This window comes from Schistocerca gregaria, chromosome 2 (assembly GCF_023897955.1).
Source record: "Schistocerca gregaria isolate iqSchGreg1 chromosome 2, iqSchGreg1.2, whole genome shotgun sequence".
NCBI lineage: Eukaryota > Metazoa > Arthropoda > Insecta > Orthoptera > Acrididae > Schistocerca > Schistocerca gregaria.
This window is the reverse complement of record NC_064921.1, coordinates 223448157-223474548: the sequence shown is the minus strand read 5'-3', so window position 1 is coordinate 223474548 and position 26392 is coordinate 223448157. Positions and strand designations below refer to the sequence as shown.

At 42.1% G+C, this 26392-nt stretch overlaps 2 protein-coding genes across 3 annotated transcripts in view; both read left to right on the top strand.

Moving 5' to 3' along the window:
• Positions 1-26392, top strand: part of LOC126336727 (glutathione S-transferase 1-like) — a 136634-nt gene that overhangs the window by 31256 nt on the left and 78986 nt on the right. For both annotated transcript variants that reach the window (XM_050000712.1, XM_050000715.1), the window contains one exon: positions 17049-17200. In XM_050000712.1, the coding sequence (XP_049856669.1) occupies positions 17057-17200 (144 nt within the window). In that variant the 5' untranslated portion in view covers positions 17049-17056. Of the gene's footprint in view, positions 1-17048; positions 17201-26392 lie in introns of those variants that run through there.
• The window catches only part of LOC126336726 (glutathione S-transferase D5-like), a 216006-nt gene continuing 192911 nt past the window's right edge, over positions 3298-26392 (top strand). The window contains exon 1 of the mRNA XM_050000711.1: positions 3298-3319. The gene's annotated coding sequence lies outside the window, so the exon portion shown is untranslated. The remainder of the gene's footprint in view (positions 3320-26392) is intronic.

The following is a 26392-nucleotide window of genomic DNA, read 5'->3' as shown; positions in this document are numbered from 1 at the left end:
TTCCTCTGGCCAAGTCATAGGCTGTCCACTGAATAACAGTCGCACTATACTGTGAATGGAACCCCGTCTTTTCGGCTTGCTTTCATGTTTTCTAACAAGTACTGCGATACAATACTCACGCACCATTCGTCAATAATTACTGCCAATAATAAAGAATAATCCGAGACACAAGGAAGCCAACTGTTACAGACTAGCTCTTGCTCATGTGCAACATTTACTCAATTTTTAAGAAGCAGTGCCATCTGATACATCTTTAGCAAAGAAATAGGACATTTTAATGGCTGTTTGGACATCACTGTGGCCACGTAAAATAGTAAGTTTGGGGCTATGCATAATGTTGACCATTTCTTGAAAAATATTTTCCCATAATTTATAAAATCTTCTGCCTGCAACGAAAAGATTCACTACGCAGTCGTAATTCTACAGAATGAATATGAGGAGGATTTATCCAGTAAATACAAAGACCAAGAAAGTTCTGAAAAAAGAAATAGTGGCATTAATCTTGGTATCTGATAACAAAAATAGTAGCAACGGAGAATTCTGTTGTAGTTGTAGCGTTCCAGATTAATGCTCAAAAAGTTTTTTTTTTTTTGGTTATCCTGTTTCTGAACGCTTGTTTTTGGAGCCCATACTTATAAAGAGCTACCTGTAGAATTCTATGACGCAAGACAGAGCTAGTGAACTCAGCCTCCACAGTATCCAATATGATCTACTGATGCCAGTGAAAAAATCAATATCTTCGATCACAGAAAGTACGCCACAAAGTCCAATTTCACTAGCGGTCATGGTGAGTACAGTGTGGCTTTACAAGTAAAAATCAGTCAAATAACGTACAGAACTGTAGGCCTATGCTTATTGATAATGACTGTCAATATGTTTAACTTTCAATAACATTTATCGGTATTAATAATTTTTATTTAATGCTTTGAATATATTAAACGAATGATCTCTCTGTTCGTATGAGATGGGATTTTACAACACACTCCATTAAATTTCTGTTTATACTTGCTGTAATAAAAGTTGCTTTAGTTAATGATAGGGGGTGAGGATTTTAGTTTTTTGCAGGCTGGCCTTTATCGCATTCGTTTCGCTCTGGATCTGTGGGTAAGCCCAAGAAGATTTTAAGGCGAGTTTGATCTCTTTCCTGTTGCTCTTAAGTCAGCTGTGTTAACGACTGAGCTAGGGTAGTCTCAACGTATGCTTATAGCGCAGGTGTCTTTTTCTTTATCACAGGACAGATCTTTATGACAAAGGCAGTGTTAATTAAAGTGTACAAATGAAAGGTAACCTTTTTAAAAACACCTAGACTCCCCAGAAAACTTATACTACACCACGCCATTGACAAGCACCCACAGAAGTTTTGGGAATTAGGTGCCACTGACTGGAGATGTATTACTACCTTGGTGTTTGGTTAAACTCATAGACAAGAACATAAATACGATACGAAAACATAACTGGTATCGAAGATATTTGTAAATTCTTATTACAAACATGTGGGATATTTGAATATGAAACAGAAACCGATAAGACTAATACTTACCAAACTGAAGGTTAGTGTTTCTACTGACCTCTTCAACTGTTGCGCTTTATGATGTTAAATCACTACCATTGTCATCCGAATTCCAATCAAAGCTGCATCACACACTTCTCAGTCATAGTACGAAAGATTCATTGTAACTAGTATGCTGGTTGTATTAGTCTTCAACTACAATTCTTTCATCAGCTGCAACTGTTTCATGTATTGTCGTTCGTCATGGCACGGATATAACAATTATATCAGGATCACAGCACTATGCATAACTGTGACGCGCCTCAGAGAACTGATGAAGAAGGAAGTGGACTATTTGAATTATATAGCTGCAAATATATGGTAATGTTGGGTAAATGTAAATAAAAGGAGAAATGGGGAAGTATAAGGAACTTGTGGAAAACCACAGTAATGGAGGTGGTAAGGAATGAAAATATCAAATGAACGATGGAAATACATTCCCTACTGGTATGTCCATATGATACATGTGGATGGTAAAAGAATACCTCAAAAATCGTGGAGCGTGAGGTGGCGCAGTGGTTAACACACTGGACTCGCATTCGGGAGGACTACGCTTCAAATTCGCCGCCGACCAACTGAATTCAGATATTCCGTGAGTTCCCTAGATCGTTCCCGGCAAATGCCCAGAGAGATCTTTCGACAGGGCATGACCGAGCTTATTCCTCGTCTCTAATGACTTCATTGTCGATGGTACATTAAACTCAAATTTCGTTCAAATTTTTGTTTTCAAAATGTGTGGATATGGATACTTCCAGCAAGGGGGAAGAGAGATGGATGTAGGAACTGAAGGAATTTCATAGGCTGTGCAGGAAAGATAGGTGGCGAATTTGTATACGACGACATCTAGGAACAAATTGTATTTTCCTTTACAGTGACGAAACAGTCTTTTGTGTGCTGCAGCGAAGTTATTTGTAATAAGAAACATTTCACGCTTTATTATTCAGTTGATACTCAGATACATTACACTTTCACTTATACAAAACTAATAATAGATTTAAAGCAGTTCACATCTTGATTTGTGTGTAAAATGCTACTTTTTTTTTTGGAAATTTACATTTACATGTTCTGGTGAGTTTAGCTGTTCCTTCTCCATGTGACCACAGGTCTTCTTATACTATGCAGGAAAGTCGTAGAATGAACACAAGAGACTTTAAAAATTATAATTAGTTTCATGTGATGAAAAAGGCGCATTGCTTAGAAGAACGCCAAAATTCTCTTTAGAAAAAAGCTGAAACGCGTCTGCATGAAATGTATCTGCTCTGCAGGTGGAAAAGTCAATTCTATTAATTATAAACCGATATGTAGTACATAAATCTGCTGCAGATAATGGCTAATCCAGTGCATAGTAATCTGCTGTAATAGCGAAACTGGTTGTGAAAGGAAGTGTAGAAGCAAAGTTATATAAAACCAGGCGATGATTACAAAATCTAAAACAAGTTATCAGTGTTGCAAGGTGTGAGTGTATAGGTGAAGGCATGAGGTCAGCATAAAAAAAGTTGAAAGGCTGATGAGTGATAAACGGCGGACTAAATGATTCAATGTCCCAAATCCGTGTTCATGACATAAATGATCCAGTTAGGGGGAGAGCAGGTACGAACGAGTATGATTCACCAGTGCCGGCCGCCTTATCGCGTCAGTGCGCTTCCAACTGCAGTCACCGTGACGCTGCACTTCCAGCGCTATTAAGGCAGGCTGTAGCCTCCCATCCCCATAGAGACTCGAAGGCAAGCAGCCCTACGCTCAGCTCATCGCAGCCAGACGCCACACCTGGTATGTAATGTACCGACACTAACTCTCCTAGCTGTAACACATAAATAATTACATGTTTGAAGAGTGGTTGGGTTGTTTGGGGGAGGTGACCAAACAGTGATGTCATCGGTCACATCGGATGAGGGAAGAAAGTCGGCCGTGCCCTTTGAATGGAACCATCCCGGAATTTGCCTGGAGCGGTTTAGGATATCACGGAAAACCTAAATCAGGACGGCGGGACATAGGACTGAACCATTGTCCTCCCGAATGCGAGTCCAGTGTGCTATCCACTGCGCCACCTCCCTTGGTTTTCAAGAGGAGTAACTAGTCATAAAAGCCAATTAAATCTTTTATACAGTATAAGACACCAGCTCAGCATGCGGAATTGCCCTGTTATGTATACTGTCGCAACACTAAAAACTAATTAACGTAGAGTTACGAAATTTCGGAAATACATTTGATTAGGTGGGTTATATAAGCCATTAACATTACGAGATTACAGATTAACGCATGCGTGAAATAATCCATTGTAAATGTGAAATGCTGGTACATTAATAACCAGCGTTGCCACCAAATGTTGAATGTAAGCATGCTGACGTGCAGCATTGCGCTGTACAAGTACCGAAAGTCAGTCTGTAGGCTGCAGTTCCAAGCCTGTTGTACTTAGTCGGCCAATAAAGGGACACGGTTAATGCCGTTTGTGGATGACGCTGGAGTTGTCGTCCGATAATGTCCCATGGGCTTAATTGGAGACGAATCTCGTAATCGAGCAGGCCAAAGCAACATGTCGGCACTCTGCAGACCATTTTGGGTTACAAAAGCGGTATGTGGGCGAGCGTTATCCTGTTGGAGTACACCCCCTGGAATGTAGTTCATGAACAGCGGCACAACAACGACTGACCATACAGACTTATAAACTTGCAATCAGGGTGAGTGGGATAACCACGAGAGTGCTCCTGATGTCATACGAAATCACACCCCTGAACGTAACAGCTGGTGCAGGTCCAGCGTGTCTAGCACGCAGACAGGTTGCTTGCAAGCCCTCTACTGTCCTTCTTCTAGCCATCACTGGCACCGAGGCAGAACCAGCTTTCATCAGAAAATGCAACAGACCTCCACGCTGCCAGCCAATGAGCTCGCCCTAGACACTATTGAAGTCGCAAATGGGGGTGGTATTTGGAACAAGTGGAGTGCGCGCTACAGAGCCACTAGATCCGAGGTGACCTTGAAGTATCCTTTTTGCATCAGTTAGTTGTGTCACTGTGATGCCAACTGATGCTCAAATTGGTGCTGCAGATGCAGTACGACGTGCCAGAGCGATAAGCCGAATACAATCGTGTTGCGCCGAGGCCATCCGGATCCGCGTCTTCTTGCGAACATACGGTCACCTAGTGACGGCTGAAGTCTATCACGTGCAGTGCCTACATTCATGTCAAGTCTTTATGTAATAACTCAGAAGGAACATTCAGCTTTTAGTAGCACTATTACGAGACCTCGTTTAAACTCGGTGAGGTGTAGATAACTGCTTCTTTGTTGCGTTAAAGGCATTCTTGATTACACTCAACTAACCACGACCAACAGTGTGTATTTAAAGCAACCGTGATTTGCATCCTCATCTGATTTCCACTTCGAGCGTCACTCTTATACCATAGGCGCCAAATTTTAATAGATACAACCTTTTTGATTTAGAAACTTGCCTACCAACTTTCGTTTATGTCGCACAACTCCTTCTTGGTGGTGTGAATTTTTGCAGTCAACGTATTTATTCCACTCTTCTATTTATTGGTCTGTCTCCTTTCCTGGAGACACTGGAATGTTTTAGATGCATGATATATAATGGTAAGACAGAGATATAATAACCAATTTTTAAATTGTAAGACATTTCCAGGGGCAGATAAGGACTCTGATCACAATCTATTGGTTATGAACTGTAGATTAAATCTGAAGAAAGTGCAAAAAGGCGGGAATTTAAGGAGAAGGGACCTGGATAAACTGAAAGAACTAGAGGTTGTAGAGAGTTTCTGACAAACCATTCGGGAACGATTGACAAAAACTGGGAAAGAAATACAGTAGAAGAAGAATGGGCAATTTTGAGAGATGAAATAGTGTAGGCAGCAGCAGATCAAGTACGTCAAAAGACGAGGGCTGCTAGAAATCCTTGGGTACCAGGAGAAATATTGAGTTTAACCGACGCAAGGAGAAAATATAAAAATGCAGTAAGTGCAGCAGGCAAAACGGAATACAAACATCTCAAAAATGAGATCGACAGGCAGTGCAAAACGACTAAGAACGGATGGCTAGATGACAAATGTAAGATCGTAGAGGCATACATCACTAGTGGTGACGGAATACTGCCTATAGGAAAATTATAGATACCTTGGGAGAAAAGAGAACCGCTTGTATGAATATAAAGATTTCAGATGGAAAACCAGTTCTAAGCAAAGAAGGGAAGGCAGAAAGGTGGAAGGAGTATATCGAGGGTCTACACAAGAGCGATGTACTTGAGGACAATATTATGGAAATGGATGAGGATGTAGATGAAGATGAAATGGGAGATACGATACTGTTTGAAGAGTTTGGCAGATCACAGAAAGACCTAAGTCGATAGAAGGCCCCTGGGGTAGATAACTTTCCATTAGAACTACTGACTACTGAGTTGGGAGAGCCAGCCATGACAAAACTCTGCCATCCGGTGGGAAAGATGTATGAGACAGACGAAATACCTTCAGACTTCAAGAAGAACATAATAATTCCAATCCCAAAGAAAGGAGACGTTGACAGGTGTGCAAACTACAAAACTATCGGTTTAATAAGTCACGGCTGTGAAATACTAACACGAATTCTTTACAGACAAATGGAAAAGCTGGTAGAAGCCGTGCTCGGGGAAGATCAATTTGGATTCTGTAGAAATGTTGAAACGCGTGAGGCAATACTGACCCTACGCATTATCTTGGAAGATAAATTAAGGAAATGAAAATCTACCTTTCTAGCATTTGTAGACTTACAGAAAGCTTTCAACAGTGTTGACTGGAATACAGGCTGGCCCGGCGGAGGTTCGAGTCCCCCCTCGGGCATGGGTGTGTGTGTTTGTCCTTAGGATAATTTAGGTTAAGTAGTGTGTTAGCTTAGGGACTGATGACCTTAGCAGTTAAGTCCCATGAGATTTTACACACATTTGAACATTTTTGACTGGAATACACTCTTTCAAATTCTGAAGTCAGCAGGGGTAGAATACAGGGAGCGAAAAGCTATTTACAATTTTTGCAGAAGCCAGATGGCAGCTATAAGAGACGAGGGACATGAAAGGGAAGCAATGGTTGAGAAGGAAGTGAGACAGGGTTGTAACCTATCCCCGATATTATTCAATCTACATATTGAGCAAGCAGTAAAAGAAACGAAAGAACAATTTGGAGTAGGAATTAAAATCCATGCAGAAGAAATAAAAACTTTGAGGTTTGCCTATAATATTGTAATTCTGTCAGAGACAGCAAAGGACCTGGAAGAGCAGTTGAACGGGATAGACAGTGTCTTGAATGAAGGATATAAGCAAAATTAGGATAATGGAATGCAGTCGAATTAAATCAGGTGATACTGAGGGAATTAGGTTAGGAAATGTGACACTTAAAGTAGTAGACGTCGTTGCTATTTGGGGAGCAAAATAACTGATGACGGTCGAAGTAGAGAGGATATAAAATGTAGACTGGCAATGGCAAGGAAAGCGTTTCTGAAGAAGAGAAATTGTTAACATCTAGTATAGATTTAAATATCAGGAATTTTCTGAAAGTATTTGTGTGGAGTGTAGCCTTGTTTAGAAGTGAAACATGGACGATAAATAGTTTAGACAGGAAGAGAATAAAAGCTTTCGAAATGTGGTGCTACAGAAGAATTCTGAAGATTAGATATGTAGCTTACTTAACTAATGAGGAGGTACAGATTAGAATTGGGGAGAAGAGGAATTTGTGGCACAACTTGATTAGTAGAAGGGATCGGTTGGTAGGGTATGCTTTGAGGCATCAAGGGCTTACCAAGTTAGTACTGGAGGGCAGCGTGCAGGGTAAAAATCGTAGAGGGAGACCAAGAGGTGAATATACTAAGCAAATTCAGAAGCATGTATGTTGCAGTAGGTGCTTGGTGATGAAGAGGCTTGCACAGGATAGAGAAGTACTAAGTAGTAGGTGTCCCAAGTTTGGTTGAAATCGATCCTGGGGTTCAGACAGAACTTTATGACCACTTACCTTACAGCCGGTATGTCCACGTTTGGCAAGGAAAACAGCGGCGACACATCGTGGCATGGAAGCAATGAGCCCTTGATAGTTCGCTGGATCCGGGGAGAGGTCGACGAGTTCTGACGCCACGTTTAGTCAGTGTTTGATTAGGTTCAGATCTGGCGAGTTTGGTGGTGGTGCGGCAGGGGGGGGGGGGGGGAGGGGTCAAGCGTGCACATGAATTGGAACTCTGCACTGTGTTCCCTGAATCATTCCATCACACTCCTGGCCTTGTGAAATGGCGCATTATCTTCTTGAAAAGTGCTAGTTCTGTCGGGAAACATGATCCTCATGAAGGGGTCTACATGGTCTGCAACCAATGTCTGATATTCCTTGGCCGTCATGCTGCCTTGCACAAGCACCACTGGAGGCCCACATGGATGCTCCCCAGAGCATAATGGAGCTGATCTCTGTCTAGCCGTACAAGTGACAAGGAACTGCTCCCCTGAGAAACGAGAGATTCGCGTCCTCCCATTCTCGCTGTGGCAGAGCGTCTCATGGTATAATGAGGATTGATCAAGCCATTCACCGTTATGCTACTGCACCAGCGTCTAGGGCCGATGGAACCACGCCCATTTCACTTCTAGTTGCTGATGTTGTGCTGTTAACATGGGACATGCATGGGTCATCGGTTGCGAAGTTCGATCGTTAGGAGTGTTAGGTACACTGTGTGTTCAGACACAGTTTTACTCTGACCAACATTAACTAATGTCTGATGTTAGTTCCGCCACAATTTGCATCCTGTCTTGTTTTACCAGTCTGTCCATCCTGCAGTGTCCGACATATGTAATGAGTGGTGGCCGCCCAACCCGACCTGGTGTCACCTTGATTTTTCCACGTGTTGAAGACACTCACAACACAACTCATCGGACAGCCGTCAAAGTTGTGCGGTTTCCGAAATGCTTGTGTCGCCGAGACTCTGGGCCATCAAAATCTGCCTTCTGTCACATTGAGATGAACCGCGAGCCGTCCCCATTTTACATACAGACAGCATGCTCACTGATAATACATGCACCGAGCGTGTCTGAGTAACACTCATGCCTCGCCAGGTGACGCTGCTGTCCCCTGGACGGGTTTATATCGATATTAGGTTGGTGGCCATAATGTTCTGGCTGAACAGTAGAAAGTGGATTATGTGTATCATAAAAACCTTAAAATATGAATGCCAATATGCATGATAAATGATCAAGTTCAAACAAAAAAAAAACATTGTGGTTAATGCGTGCAGTAATCCCAAAGTTGAACTTGTGCATATCAGCTACGTGGGAGAGCACTGGCCACGCGAAAAATCGGTGCATTTAGAACGCTGATATCATTTTCTGAATACTTTATGGTAGAGATTAGGAAGGGGGCCTTTCTGGTATTATTTTCTAAAAATGTGCAAAATGGGGACTGTTCCTTCTTTCATATTGTTGTCGGTAACAAGCGGATGCGATGCGAGTGAGTCACAGCGAAACCAGCTTTGAGATACATCCCATACAGAGGGGCACTCTCAAAAACTCCGTAATATTTTATTTAAAAAAACATGTAATCATGATTTTTTTGAATAGTATTAACTTTTAATTAATACTATTGGACCGAAGTATAATTTACAAATTATTTTACAATATTTATAGTTGTAAGCATCAACTACCAAGTACTGTTCCAAATGTTCGGTAGTAAGATTCTGTCTTTGATCTTGTTTAATTTGTGGAATGGGGCCAAAATGAGTGGCTGTCAGTTGCATTCGAACGTACTGCTTTATTCATTTACAAAAGAAAACATTGAAAACAGAGCAAGCCAAACACTAATATTAGAACTTAATTCCCGGCTAAATGCGCCATTCAATATCATGCCTCAAGGGCAAAATAACTTTAATTTAAAACCGGCTGATGGCCAGTCACGTAAGACTCAAAAACAAGAATTTGAATTTTAAACGGCAGAAGGCCTCATCTTAGAACATTTCTCTAAATTAGGCTGAAGGCCCAAACAATCTCACTCCTTAAGGGCAAAACAACACTAATTTAAAATCGGCTGGAATCCATACATAAGCAAACAACAAGGACAAATAAGAAAAGGCAGCACATCAAACGGCGGTCAGAAGTTTCCAAGGGTCGGCCCGGAATTCAAACACTAATGCCCGCTTAAGTGAGACAGGCAGTCGATCCAACAATTCTCAATCCGACGTCAACCCAACCGACAGACAGTCAACGGACCAAGCTACAGGATAACTTCTGCTCCACCTGACCAGCACACAACAGAGAGTTCAGTGGAACAACACACGATGGACAGCCACAACACGACTAGGAAAATACACTGCCTGAATTTACGTCAACGGCCATGGGTAGGTAACCGGAACGTTAACGGCCACAAGGCAGAAGATTCCGCTGGCGCACATCAATTCAAAAATAATCAAGTTAAACTCCACAGGAGGACGGCTAGAATTTCGACAACTTGAAAACACACCTTGTTGCTGGCAGGAATGTCCCAGCAGCCCACAACAAAATTCAAACGACACAATGTGAACAATTGGGGATGGCTGGTAGATTAAGTAAAAACTTTCCGGAATCGGTGAGCCACGGATATCGCAGCAATGGGAGCAGCCCCTCACACGAGACAGCGCGTGGACGCTGCCAGCGGCCCCCGGCCAGACACGCGCCACGGAGACTTTCTCGCTCCTCTACGCCAACCGACCAACTGTCCACACACGGCACAGCCGGAAACTATAAGCGCGAGGCCGAAGATAGTACAAGGGTGCGAATATCGATACAAGCTGCTTCTGCCACTCACGGAGAGACAGTATAACAGCATTATCGCGATAACTGCGGGAGAGTAATCGCAGGATAGCAACCAAGGTTTAATGTAAAGCATAACACGAGCCAGCCACGGCTCACACTCAGGTCATTTTTGTAAGCATAAAAGGACTGTTCTGCATCAACTGAGGTAAGTGGGCAGTATTTGAATATGGGTGCTATGTTGTCACGTTCTGATTCTGGTAAAAGTTCACTCATCCCATTAGTAAAACTATCAGTTTGGCATTAGGGTTCAAAGCCTGGGTTATTGTTTAAAATGTTTTCAAACTTTTCTTTAAATTTTTTTTTGGGAATACGTCCAGCTATGACGAGTTCACTAGAATAATTTTATTCAATTAACTGAATAGATTCATTCAGTGCCAAACTTTGAGTTTCAAGCTTTTTAATACTAGGGTATATGGGAAAAAAGAGAGCTAATCACAGCAATGTCTTTTTTTAAAACCGGAAGCATTAGAAACTTCCTTGCATTGGCAAACTGCCAAAGCCTCTGTACTATAGAAGTCGTTTACTACTCCTCTAATGGCCTCGAAATATTCACTGTGAAACTACACAGCTGCGAAACACGTACCCCAACGACTTACCACTGGTTCTGGATGAAAAGGCACATTTGGTAGTGTATTTTTTTAATTTTTTTTGTAGATCTTGACGTGAGGAGAAGCCTTTAGAAACACTTTCTTTGTGGATGAAATCAGTTTATTTACATTCACAAACGTGGAACGTACTTCTTCTGTAAGGCGATGTACTCCATGGGATAAAATACTAGGGGGGCTTTTCTGCTTCGATCATATAGGGAGCAGCATCTGAAATAAACACAAACACACATTCGTCTGCAGAAGATTCTGGCCATTATGCTAATACCCTCATTTACAAATCGGGCGATTGTAGAGTGATTTACTTTTTCAAGTTTTTTGCAGGCTGCTATATAGGAAGAAAAGGCTGTTCCATTAAAGCGCCAACAATTAAATTTGCAGTGTAAGGACCACAAGTGTCTGTAGTGTGGTCAACTGAAATCCTGATAATTCTGTCCTTGAGTTCATTGCGTATTCCTTCCAGAACATTTACGTTAACAGTCGGTAAGTAATTTTGACGCAATGTTGATTCATCTGGTATATTTTGATTTAATTAATATTTGCGCAGGAAGCCTTTGAGGATATGGTTTGTCAGTCTGTAAAGAGGAATATTGCTTGCAATGAATGCTTCACATAGATCCACAGTAAAGAAACGTTTTTGGTTACCTTTCGACAAATCCCTGCTACTGCAACTTGCTGTTGTCAGAAGTCGTTGTCGTCGTCCTTTCTTCTGCATACCTGCGATATGAAGTCTAGTCTTGACATGCTGGTCTGTTTGAAACTTTTTTCACACATCGTTTTTCTCGCAAACTCGAAATCATTATGGTCAGCTATCCACGAAACGACGTTTCTTGTTTCAGGCGGCATGGCGCACTACACGTTACACAGTACACATCGAAAACACGTTCAACTGTGTACAAGTAAATAGAAAGCTAAACTGAAACAATGGACTTTCGACTACAAGCTTGGGTAGTTCAATTTAATTTTTGCCAATGCGTACGGTACCATCGCGGAGGGGATTGACGAGGCCGCGGGCTCAGGAGCATTGACTCTGTCCTCCTGTTCCTGTTCCTCTTTTACAATGATTTCGCTAGGCAGTGTCCTCTCGGTTAGCGACTGCACGCAGCTCTAGGTCGCGGTCAATCTGTGAGATATCAAAACGACATCGAACTAGAGACCGCCCGTCAAAATTTTTAAAATATTGTAAATATAGGGCGAAAATTCGCAGCGTCACAAATTTTTTGTTAAAATATGCTATGACCAGCGAAAAGGAGCCAAATAAGCAGTTGCATATGCAACATGCAATTGCATATAATCCGGTCACTACTGATCAGTATATACACAAACCAAAAAAAGTCTTGCATCATCTCGGTTCCGAGAGTTCCGTAACCTGTAGAGAAAACTGGAATAGAGATCAACATAAACTTCGTTTCCGCCCTTTTTATTGCTCATGAAAACTACACATTGCGTGTTGTACCGCCATACAGCGAGACCTTCAGAGGCGGTGGTCCAGACTGCTGTACACACTGGTACGTCTAATATCCAGAAGCACGTCCTTTTGCATTGATGCATGCCTGTATTCGTCGTGGCATATTATGCACAAGTTCATCAAACCACTGTTGGTCCAAATTGTCCCACTCCTCAACGGCGATTCGGCCTAGATCCCTCAGAGCTGTTGATGGGTCATGGCGTCCATAAACAGCCCTTTTCAGTCTATCCCAGGCATGTTTCCATATCCCAGGCATGTTCTATAGGGTTCGTGTCTGGAGAACATGCCGGCCACTCTAGTCGAACCTTGTCGTTATCCAGAATTAAGTCGTACACATCTTGTGAACACGATGTGTACGATGGTGAAGCGGATTGTCGTCCATGAAAGACGAATGCCTCACCAATATGCTGCCGATATGGTTGCAGTTTCAGTCGGAAGATGGTATTCACGTATCGTACAGCCGTTACGGCGCCTTCCATGACCACCAGCGGCGTACGTCGGCCCCACGTAATGCCACCCCAAAACAGCAGGGAGCTTCCACCTTACTGCACTCGCTGGACAGGGTGTCTAAGGCGTTTAGCCTGACCGGGTTGCCTCCAAACACGCCTCCGACGATTGTCTGGTTGAAGGCATATGCAACACTCATTGGCGAAGAGAACGTGATGCCAATCCTGAATGTTGTTGGGCCCATCTGTACCGTGCTGGATAGTGTCGTGGCTGCAAAGATGGACCTCGCCATGGACGTCGGGAATGAAGTTGCGCATCAAGCAGCCTATTGCGCACAGTTTGAGTCGTAACACGACGTCCTGTGGCTGCACAAAAAGCATTATTGAACACGGTGGCGTCGGCGTCAGGGTTTCCTCGAGCCATAATCCGTAGGCAGCGGTCATCCACTGCCGTTGTAGCCCTTGGGCGGCCTGAGCGAGGCATGTCATCGACAGTTCCTGTCTCTCTGTATCTCCTCTATGTCCGAACAACATCGCTTTGATTCACTCCGAGACGACTGGACTCTTCCCTTGATGATGAGCCGGCCGCTGTGGCCGAGCGGTTCTAGGCGCTTCAGTCCGGAACCACGCTGCTGCTACGGTCGCAGGTTCGCATCCTCCCTCGGGCATGGATGTGTGTGATGTCCTTAGGTTAGTTAGGTTTAAGTAGTTCTAAGTTCTAGGGGACTGATGACCTCAGAAGTTAAGTCCCATTGTGCTCAGAGCCATTTGAACCATTTGAGCCCTTGATGAGAGCGCTTCCTGACACAAAGTAACAACGCGGACGCGATCGAATCACGGTATTGACCGTCTAGGCAGTTTGAACTACAGACAACACCAGTCGTGTACCTCCTTCCCGGCGGAATGACTGGAAATGATCGGCTGTCGGACCCCCTCCGTGTAATAGGCGCTGCTCATGCATTTGTTGTTTTATCTTGGGGCGGGGGGGGGGGGGAGGGGGTTGTGACGTCTCAAAGTAACTGTGTCTGTGCTACAATATCCATAGTCAACGTTTGTTGTCAGGAGTTCTGTGAATGTGGTTGATGGAAAACTTTTTTTTGATGTCTGTGTTTTACTTGATCGACGAGTCGTCGGCAGTCACATAGTGCCAAAAGTTCCATAGATTATGCTTCCGTATCAGTCTTCTGACTGTTATGACGTGGTTCGCAACGAATTTCTCTCCTGTGCCATCCTTTTCATTTCAGAGTAGCAATTGCAACCTACGTATCAATTACTTGCTGGATGTATTCCACTTTCTGTCTTTCTCTAGAATATTTATTCTGTGCTGCTCCCTCCAGTGCAATGGAAGTTGTTCTACATATTCCTTTCCTTAACAGTTCTGTGGAGAGCCTCTTCATTTCTTACCTTGTCAATCCACCTAATTTTCAAAATTCGTCTATACCGGCACAGTTCAAAATGCATCGATTCTCTTCTGTTCCTATTTTATAATGGTCCAAGATTTACTAGTCCAAGATTTACTACCGTAAAACGCTGTGTTCGTAACGTACATTCTCAGAAATTTCTTCCTCAAAATAAGACCTGTGTTAGATACTAGTAGACATCTTTTGGCCAGGAATGATCTTTTTGCCAGTGCTAGTCTGATTTTCATGTCCTTCTTGCTCTATCTGTCATGGCTTGGTAGCAGAATTCCTTAACTTCGTCTACATTCTAATTCCCAGTTGTAATGTTAGGTTCCTCGTTGTTCCCTTTTCTGCTACTTCTCTTTACTTTCGTCTTTTTTTTATTTACTTGCAATCCATATTCCGCAGTCATTAGACTGTTCATTCCATTCAGCATTCATGTAATTCTTCTTCACGTTCGCTGTGGATAGCAGTGTCATCAGCGAATCTCATCACTGATGTCTTTTCACCTTCAGTTTTAATTCCATTCTTGAACCTTTCTTTTATTTCTGGCATTGCTTCTTCGATGTGTACATTGAATAGTAGGAGTGAAGACTACAGTCCTGTGGTATACCCTCAGTCTCATTGTGCCCCCTTGGTGCTCGTACCTGTCGTATGTTACCCATCTTTTCCTGTAGCTTGCCCATATTTTTCTCAAAATTTCTATTACCTTGCACCATTATACATTATCGAATACTTTTCATATCAACAAATCCTATGAACGTGTCTTGATTTTTCTTCAACCTCGCTTCCTTTATCTGACGCAACATCAGAATCGTCCCTCTGCTGCCTTTACTTTTTCTAAAGCCAAACTCATCGTCATCTAACAAGTCAACAATTTTCATTCCCGTTCCTCTGTATACTATTCATGTCATCAGCTGGCTTGCTCGTGTTGTTAAGCAGATAATTCTTGCAGTTTTCGGCTCTTTCTATCTTTGGAATTTTGGTGGCATTTTTTTCGAATTGCTGTTATTATATCGCCCGTCTCATACATTCTACACATTAGCGTGAATAGTCGTTTCGTTGCCAATTAGCCCAATGGTTTTAGAAATTCCGATGGAATTCATTGTATTTGATCTTAAGTCTTCCAAAGCTATTTTAAATTCTGATTGACTCAATTACTGGATCCCCTACCTCTTTCCTGTCGACTCCGGTTTCTTCTTCCCCTTTCATATTTCTTACGCTATCGGGTGATTTTGATCTGAAGTACACAACCATAGCAACTAACGCGGACTCGGCTTATTCACATAGCGATAGTATGTGGCAGTGGTTACATTTAAAACATGGAAAGAATCTTAACACGAGGATTTACTTTCACTTATCAACCGTGTCGTATGTGCCATGGACGGTAATGGTCCTATAAAACTCCATACAGATACGCCCTAAGCAGCTTTTGTATCTGAAGATACCTTCCTCTTAAGGGGCGACTTTTGCTGTTTTAAAAAATACTCAACGTTCTCAGTATAATAAATTTTAAGAAAAAATTATAATAGAAAAGTGATAGAATACTTTGACTGAAAATAGCTTTTCTGTCGGATCTGGTGTTGATTAAAATTCAAAGATGGCAGTAATTCTATTTGTCCAAACAGTCTTTGCATTTCTTCGGAGTACTTTCTGCTATTCTGCGAAAGAATGCTCTTGTCACAAGCACGCAAGTCTTAGAGTTTCAAGGAACGTCATCAGTTGTCCTCCTTACATGCGCGATTAAATACTGTCCTTAATCTAGTAATGCCTTTAAACGTGGGTAGCTGAGCTCTCCGTTCCTCCACACATGCAACTACAAACTGTAGTGAAAAAACAGCTGAGAAACTGTAATTAATGGCCAGTGAAAAGAGCTTCATCATTGTGGAATTAATACGAGTACTTGTGATGTTAGCTCCTACGCAACCTTCAGTGTCATTCTTTTGTTACAGTGTAAGCAGGCTGTTTAGGATTTTTTATTGGTAACGCCGCCGCCACGTAGCGCTCTGTATGAAAATCACTGGCTGTGCTGTGCGCAGTCTGTGTTTAGTTTGCATTGTTGTCTGCCATTGTAGTGTTGAGCTGCGGCAGCTGGATGCTAACAGCGCGTAGCGTTGCGCAGTTGGAGGTGAGCCGCCAGCAGTGGTGGACGTGGGGAGAGAGATGGCGGAGTTTTGTAATTTGTAAGACTGGATGTCATGAACTATCATATATATTATGACTATTAAGGTAAATACATTGTCTGTTCTGTATTAAAATCTTTCATTTGCTAACTATACCTATCAGTAGTTAGTGCCTTCAGTAGTTTGAATCTTTTATTTAGCTGGCAGTAGTGGCGCTCGCTGTATTGCAGTAGCTTGAGTAACGAAGATTTTTCTGAGGTAAGTGATTTGTGAAAGGTATAGATTAATGTTAGTCCGGGCCATTCGTTTGTAGGGATTTTTGGAAGTCAGATTGCGTTGCGCCAAAAATATTGTGTTTCAGTTTAAGCACAGTCGTGCATATAATTGTTCTAAGGGGACGTTTCAACAGACTATCAGACTGGTCACAATGTGACGAAAATCAAACTGAAAATGTACCCACAATCACAGGCTTATTATTACGCTACTTAAAAATAAGCTGTACTACATTTACTTGTATATTTCGTATTTTCTTAACAGAGTCGCTAAGCTCAGAAAACTTACTTGTATTCTCCTGTTTACTACACAATGTGCCAAGTTACGATGTGCTGAGGAGATGGGGCTATTTTTTGCGAAAGTTAATCACTTAACGTTCAATTTATTTTTCAGAAATAAAAATGGCTCAGCTGATTCTTTACAACCATCCCTTGAGCCCTCCATGCCGTCTGGTCCGACTGATCGCCGGTATCATCGGTGTTGATCTCAAAATAGAGGATGTAAAGGATCTCTATAAGGACTTGAAGACGCCTGAAATGTTGAAGGTAATATGTGTGCCACTGTTTACCTAAGTTACCTAATTCATTATTTACTGAGCTCAAGAATATGCTTCCACAAACATTCGAGGATGAGAGTTTATATGGAATAAAACTATTTAAATTGGTTCCGATGAGGAAAGGAAATTTCATGGGAAGCATCCTCGTCCCGTCTGTCCCCAGATCGGTCTGCCGCTGTGGTTGCCCCGGTTGCTGCCCGCAGTGGGGCTGAGCCATCGCCTGTGGTTGATTGGGAGGTCGTTCCAAGGCGTGGCAGGCAGCGAAAGGCGTCCCCGGAGGCTGATCAGAAAGCCTCCCCAGTGCGTCTGACAAACCGGTTTCAGGCACTGTCTCTGGCTAGGCCAGATGCAGCTGCCTGCCCTGTTTCAGAGGATCATTTTCAGCCTTCAAGGTCCGGGCAATCGCAGAGGGTGGGCTTACTGGTAGTTGGGAGCTCCAATGTTAGGCGCGTAATGGGGCCCCTTAGGGATACGGCGGCTAAGGAGGGGAAGAAATCCAGTGTGCACTCCGTGTGCATTCCGGGAGGAGTCATTCCTGATGTGGAAAGGGTCCTTCCGGATGCCATGAAGAGCACAGGGTGCAGCCAGCTGCAGGTGGTGGCACATGTCGGCACTAATGACGTGTGTCGCTTTGGATCTGAGGAAATTCTCTGTGGATTCCAGCGGCTATCTGATTTGGTGAAGGCTGCCGGTCTTGCTTACGAGATGAAGGCAGAGCTCACCATCTGCAGCATCGTTGACAGAACCGACTGCGGACCTTTGGTGCAGAGCCGGGTGGAGGGTCTGAATCAGAGGCTCAGACGGTTTTGCGACCGTATTGGCTGCAGATTCCTTGACTTGCGCCATAGGGTGGTGGGGTTTCGGGTTCCGCTGAACAGGTCAGGAGTTCACTACACTCAGCTGGCGGCTACACGGGTAGCGGAGGCTGTGTGGCGTGGACTGGGCGGTTTTTTTAGGTTAGAAGGCCTGGGGAAAGTGCGGGATGGGCTGCAATGTCAAAGGGTGCTTGGCAATTACAGGACGTGCTTGGATCAAGGAACAGTCGGAATTATAGTTGTAAATTGTTGTAGTTGTGCTGGAAAAGTCCCTGAGCTTCAAGCGCTAATAGAAAGCACAGAAGCTGATATCGTTATAGGTACAGAAAGCTGGCTAAAGCCTGAAATAAGTTCTGCAGAAATTTTTACGAAGTCTCAGACGGTGTTCAGGAAAGATAGATTAGGCAGAATTGGTGGTGGAGTGTTTGTGTCTGTCAGTAGTGGTTTATCTTGTAGTGAGGTCGAAGTAGATACTCCGTGAGAATTGGTGTGGGTGGAGGTTATACTTAACAGCCGAATTAAGTTAATAATTGGCTCCTTCTACCGACCCCCAGACTCCGATGATACAGTTGCGGAACAGTTCAGAGAAAGTTTGAGTCTCGTAACAAATAAATACCCCACTCATACGGTTATAGTTGGTGGGGACTTCAACCTACCCTCGGTATGTTGGCAAAAATACTTGTTCAAAACCGGTGGTAGGCAGAAAACGTCTTCCGAGATTGTCCTAAATGCTTTCTCCAAAAATTATTTCGAGCAGTTAGTCCACGAACCCACGCGAATTGTAAATGGTTGCGAAAACACACTTGACCTCTTGGCCACAAACAATAGAGAGCTGATAGAGAGCATCATGACTGATACAGGGATTAGTGATCACAAGGTCATTGTAGCTAGGCTCAATACCATTTCTTCCAAATCCATCAGAAACAAACGCAAAATAATTTTATTTAAAAAAGCGGATAAAGTGCCACTAGAAGCCATCCTAAAAGACAATTTCCATTCCTTCCGAACTGACTATGCGAATGTAGAAGAGATGTGGCTCAAATTCAAAGATATAGTAGCAACAGCAATTGAGATATTCATACGTCATAAATTGGTAAGAGATGGAACGGATCCCCCGTGGTACACAAAAAAGGTCCGAACGCTGTTGCAGAGGCAACGGAAAAAGCATGCGAAGTTCAGAAGAACGCGAAATCCCGAAGATGGGCTAAAATTTACAGACGCGCGAAATTTGGCACGTACTTCGATGCGAGATGCCCTTACAACGAAACATTGTCTCGAAATTTGGTAGAAAATCCGAAGAAATTCTGGTCGTATGTAAAGTACACAAGCGGCAAGACGCAGTCAATACCTTCGCTGCGCAGTGCCGATGGTACTGTTATCGACGACTGTGCCGCTAAAGCGGAGTTATTGAACGCAGTTTTCCGAAATTCCTTCACCAGGGAAGACGAATGGAATATTCCAGAATTTGAAACACGAACATCTGCTAGCATGAGTTTCTTAGATGTAGATACCTTAGGGGTTGCGAAGCAACTCAAATCGCTTGATACGGGCAAGTCTTCAGGTCCAGATTGTATACCGATTAGGTTCCTTTCAGATTACGCTGATACTATAGCTCCCTACTTAGCACTCATATACAACCGCTCGCTCACCGATAGATCTGTACCTACAGATTGGAAAATTGCGCAGGTCGCACCAGTGTTCAAGAAGGGTAGTAGGAGTAATCCATTTAACTACAGACCTATATCATTGACGTCGGTTTGCAGTAGGGTTTTGGAGCATATACTGTATTCAAACATTATGAATCACCTCGAAGGGAACGATCTATTGACACGTAATCAGCATGGCTTCAGAAAACATCGCTCTTGTGCAACGCAGCTAGCTCTTTATTCGCACGAAATAATGGCCGCTATCGACAGGGGATCTCAAGTTGATTCCGTATTTCTAGATTTCCGGAAAGCTTTTGACACCGTTCCTCACAAGCGACTTCTAATCAAGCTGCGGAGCTATGGGGTATCGTCTCAGTTGTGCGACTGGATTCGTGATTTCCTGTCAGGAAGGTCGCAGTTCGTAGTAATAGACGGCAAATCATCGAGTAAAACTGAAGTGATATCAGGTGTTCCCCTGGGAAGCGTCCTGGGACCTCTACTGTTCCTGATCTATATAAATGACCTGGGCGACAATCTGAGCAGTTCTCTTAGACTGTTCGCAGATGATGCTGTAATTTACCGTCTAGTAAGGTCATCTGAAGACCAGTATGAGCTGCAAAGCGATTTAGAAAAGATTGCTGTATGGTGTGTCAGGTGGTAGTTGACGCTAAATAACGAAAATTGTGAGATGATCCACATGAGTTCCAAAAGAAATCCGTTGGAATTCGATTACTCGATAAATAGTACAATTCTCAAGGCTGTCAATTCAACTAAGAACCTGGGTGTTAAAATTACGAACAACTTCAGTTGGAAGGACCACATAGATAATATTGTCGGGAAGGCGAGCCAAAGGTTGCGTTTCATTGACGGGACACTTAGAAGTTGCAACAAGTCCACTAAAGAGACAGCTTACACTACACTCGTTCGTCCTCTGTTAGAATATTGCTGCGCGGTGTGGGATCCTTACCAGGTGGGATTGACGGAGGACATCGAAAGGGTGCAAAAAAGGGCAACTCGTTTTGTATTATCGCGTTATAGGGGAGAGAGTGTGGCAGATATGATACACGAGTTGGGATGGAAGTCATTACAGCATAGACGTTTTTCGTCGCGGCGAGACCTTTTTACGAAATTTCAGTCACCAACTTTCTCTTCCGAATGCGAAAATATTTTGTTGAGCCCAACCTACATAGGTAGGAATGATCATCAAAATAAAATAAGAGAAATCAGAGCTCGAACAGAAAGGTTTAGGTGTTCGTTTTTCCCGCTCGCTGTTCGGGAGTGGAATAGTAGAGAGATAGTATGATTGTGGTTCGATGAACCCTCTGCCAAGCACTTAAATGTGAATTGCAGAGTAGTCATGTAGATGTAGATTCGCTTTACGTTGTGTAGGGAATTAATGGAACGCATTTTCTGTATAGTCTCCCAAATAGGAGTCCAATGCCACACAGCCACATCTCCTCGCTGGTATGCTTTAGATGAGGAAATGCTCGTAAACTCTATCATTAGCTTTGACACCATCGAACTTCTTTCCGTGGGATCATCATAGGAAATTGGTTTTGGTGTACTCTAATTACGTGCAGCTGGTGAAAGATTACATGGCTTGGATTTTAATGAAATTCAAGTTTTCCAGCCAAAACTTACATACCAGTAGATGCACTTACTGCGTGTGTACTGAAAGTGGTCATATCACGCCATCACCACTGTAACAGTGAGTAACAACGGAATGTTTTGGTGGCTAAGTGTGTAATTGTTAGACTAAATACCCAAATATGTCTGTTGGAATGCTGAGATGGAACAAGAGTTTTTTTCTCTATTATTTTTTGCTTATTTCTCCTCTGGCAGAGATTTTTGAATTTTGTAAACGTTTGTTTGGTTCATGTGTAATGTACACAGCTTATATTAATTCACAGTTTCAGAAGACGCAGGACATCAGTCAATTTCAGAAATCTGAACGCGCTGGGTAGGCAGCAGCGAGAGAACTTTATTGTGGAAGAATAATATCGGAAACTCCACGAATCCTCACAAAGTCATCATCGGCACTGCAAGTAAAAGTCCATATAGCAATCTGTAGCCCAAACCATTAGAGACATCCAGGTTCAAGTGTGTCATGAGGAGGACGTTAACAGTCTTCGCTTGGCAAACACCATCTCAGTGGAGCTCTTGCCCACTGCTTACAAAGGCACTTCCTACCTCTAAGTAGCGGGACCAGGTGAATCACTGCCAGCGCCACTGTCATCAGTTGCCGTGCACTGCAACCTATTTGATTCGAAAGCTCAGAATGTGTGTCCTTCTTTAAACCGATGGGTGAGTCGATTCAGTGGTTGGAGGATGCCAAGGACATACCACATCCAACAAGATAAGACACAGGGGATTTTATTTTGAAGCCAACCTTCAGGAAAAAAACTGCAGTAGTATTTGTTTGAAGTGTAACAGCTACTACTGTCACTTCACTTGTTCCTACCGCGTCATCATACACAGGGTGTTCGGATATTCCTGTGACAAACTTCCTGGGCTTGTAGTCAGTATATAATGTTTTGAATAGGAACACATGCCCGGAAATGTATCATTTCTGTTCTACGACGGTTTCAGCTCATATGTGTAACACGTCCACGTCTGCTGAGGGAAAGCGAAAATTCTCAGAGTTGCTTGTCCTGGTATGTAATAGGGTAGACAGGATGATATGTAATATGGGGTTGTAGAAAAATATCCGATACCAGTCACAATAAAAGGTTGTTTATTAGTCACACGACCGGTTTCGGGCTTGCGCCCATCTTCAGGTGTTTATACATTCATTTACATGTTTGTACTGTTGGAGATCACTCTAGAACTACATAGGCCAAACTGGAAGGAGTTTCACTACAAGATACCGTGAGCATATGGATTCCTTCCGGCTAAATAATTTTGATAAATCCACCTTTACAATGCACCTAAATTTTTAATTTGTAATAGCTTTGAGTAATTTCATGTACATAACAACACTGTACTTTCTAGTTCTAAGTTTTCCGTCAAAATTTGAACCAAAAGATTTCATAATGTGTGTCAAGAAACGTCGCAGTCTATAATAGCTTTTTAAATTTCTATATATGCAACACCTTTGCAATTCCTGTGGCTAAGTTCTTTGACCAGAACCTACGAGTTTCTGTGTGAGCAACATCTTTACATCTGCTACATCTACGTTCTTTGACCACATCCCACATTTTTGTATGTAAAGATAGTGTATTTCACGAGTGCACATCATAATAGTGTAATATGGAGCTATACCTGAAATATGGACGTGAAAATGACCTTAAGTGTTTTAACTAAGTGGCAAAACTATCATCACAGCATAACTGTAATAACGGTGCTTCGTCTTTTTGTAAGTACAGTTATATTTTCGTAAAATGCTGCCTTACCACTTACAATTGTCCCACTTGTATTTGTATAGTCACCAGCAAATAATTTTTTTTTGTATTCATACAGTGATCTCCAACAGTACAAACATGTAAATGAATGTATAATCACCTGAAGATGGGCGCAAGCCCGAAACCGATCGTGTGACTGGTAACGTATATTATACTACAACCCCATAAAGGAACAGTCACGGAGTCCGACAGCATACACTATGGGTAAAATTCATTTGATATGTAATACTTCTCGTGGGGTCGAAAGCAAAGTTTACTTTAGGAGACTCCTGTAGAGACAGAGGAAAGTCTGATGACACGAGTTATGGCCGCTGTGCCGGAAACAGAAGGATGGCATGGAGTGCCAGGTCCTCTTAGACATTCTACAAGCATCGATTAATATCTGCGATGATCTGGTTTTCTATCAAAAGAAATTCAATGACAGCTGACTGCTTGGAACGCACCTGCTTTACAGATGCCATTTTCAAGTCTACGTATAGCGCGACCTCATTTCCTAACTTCATGAAACTATAAGGGCCAAAGTGGAAATATTCCTCGATGCCCCATAACAAATTCAGAATTTTTCCACCGAAACTAACCGAGAAAAAAGCGTTGCTTCACTTACTCAACGCCCCTCGTAGAAAAGGAGGAATACAGCAGTATCGACTGCCTGGTTTGCGACTAACCAGCACCCCATACACTACAGCCTTCACAAAAGTCTAGCTTTGTGAATGTGTTTCAAGTGAGCGTCTGCATCAGACCCCTAAGTACTGTGTGCATCATTTCACGTTTCATGTAGTTAGTTCCGCATTATAAAATGGACCTCAGTGACAGCTGTCTGCTTGGAGAGCACCTCTGTAACAGACTCCATTCTGAAGACCATCTATAGCTCCGCCACTGTTGGGACGTCTTAAACCTATAGTGGCTGAAGCGGGAATATTCCACGGTGTCCTACAATAAATTCCGATTTTTCTTACTGATATTGGTCGGGAAAAAATGTGTTGCATTATTTAACGAAAGCCTCTTGCGCTCCTACTGAACAAAGGATATTTGGGAAACAAATCGAATAAATAATAATTACATTGTTGCTCTGTAACCATCCATCGGATACCACGGGGGCGTTATAACAAACTCAGAAAATGTCCCTGAATCATCTCCAAGATTTTCTGAGTGGTGTTCGCATTCAGACTGTATTACTACCAGTTTCGGTTACTCATACTGAAACTTCTTGATTAAAATTTTTACTTAAGCTGAAATAACTGGGAAGGAGAAACGTCTTAATTTAATTGTGAAAATGCTGAGTGAAACTGACGTACTGTCTCTTTGCTTGTCTTTATCGTTTCATTTCTGACCTACAGAATTATGTCTGACAAATACAACACAATCTGACTGCTCAAATAATTATCACAAAAAATGACACTGGATTTTAAATTAGAAGAAATCTTAACAATAACCCATACATTTCATATGTCACTTACCTCATAGAAAATCCTCATTATACGAACTACAGTGATACAGCAAGCACCAATACAGCCAGCTAAATAAATGAATATAGCTACTGTAGGCTCTAACTACTAATAGGCACATGGTTAGTAGTAGTGTTGTCCTCCCAAAGGAAACATAGTGCTGCCTCTTGACATGAAGATTGGTAATGGGCCACAACAGAGCAAACTCACAGCAGAGTCAGTCGAAGTCTTGCAGAATTTTAGAAGAATTGGTAGGTTACCAGAGAGTAGACCCACAGTATTCCTTGTAGAGATTATTGTAGTATTGGACTACCAACAGTGCAAGCACACTGCAGTCCTTGTAGAAATTATGGTAGTAGTGGGCCACCAAAGGTTCAGACCACTGTAGTCCTTATAGAGAAGGCCAGCAGACATCCGTTGCGACTGTGTGGGTGCACAATCACAATTGAAAAATCTTGATGACAATATAGCAAGTCCACGAACCACCACTTGTGCATTCACAGATTTTTTTTTCAATATCCTTAGAACCAGCAATGCTGTTAACCTTTCCCTTGCTAAATTATCAACACTCGTGCAAGCACTAATACAGTCATATAACCTCTGACATTTCATACATGTACTATGACCAACAGACAAAATGTGTGCAGTTAAATGAATCCCTACTATTTACTTAACTTGAGAAAGTGGTGCCTATACAATTTCTATTTTACAGCACACAAATTCAATCACAAATGGAAAGAAAACATAATTAAATAACATGATAATACAGTTTACATTTGTAATAAACCATTCTTTACGAAAGGAACAGAAATAAACATACATGAGTATTACATGCATTATGACATAACTAAATAAATGAAAAATAAGAATATCCTTAGAGACATGAACTTGACACATGAGCATTAAAATAAAACAGAACAGAATAAATAGTGTCTGACCATCTTTTCAAAGTAAAAACATGTTAGATATGAGGATAACAGTATTTCTCGTCATAGTGAATGCAGCTTAGTAACAGAAGGAAAAAAATTCTGCCATTTTTATCTTATCAGGTAAACATCCAGAGACAGGATAACACAGACACACAAGGGTACACAAAAACATAGCGGAATAATACAAAAGGAAAGGACAGGGTTTGATTTCAGTGTAACATTTAGTACTGCAGTAGTTGTGGTACTTCATTTCCAACCAAAACTTCATTTTATTCTCGGAGATCTCCCCTAGTTCAACACTTTTCCCATAAAAAGTGCTATCTATCTGTATATAAAATTTCACATATTTCTTACTTCATCATTTGTTTCCAAGAGAATCCTACCTAACAAAATAATTGTTCCTCATTATACAATAATCTTTGGTCAGACCTTTTCCTTATAGCTCTTCAATGCATTTCTTCCCAGCTGATCACAGCTCATTTCCTTATACAGCAAACCCCCTCTTAAACTAACTTAAATCTACTGAGCTCAGATACATAAACTAGAGAACGAGGCAATGCAGCAGCACAAAACATTTAACACAAACCACATGACAAAAAATGCAAAGTAGTAAAGCAAGCACCAGTATATCTAAATTGTCAAAGAAAATGCAACATTACAACTAATATACGGCAATATGCAGCAAACAAGAAAAGTAAATCAGTGGTGAAACTCGCTTAACGCACTAATACAACGTAAAATTCAGTAGGGTAATGCCTGACAAATAGCAGCAGCAAATGCAATAACTTATACCTAAACATAAGAAAGCACAAGCAGGAAAAAAATACAGTAAATACAGTAATACATATAAGGGAAATGTCTATACACATCTTAATGTCTATGTCACAACTTATCACTAAAGTGGTGCACCACAGCAACTTATTCTAACAAGAAATTACCAAGTCC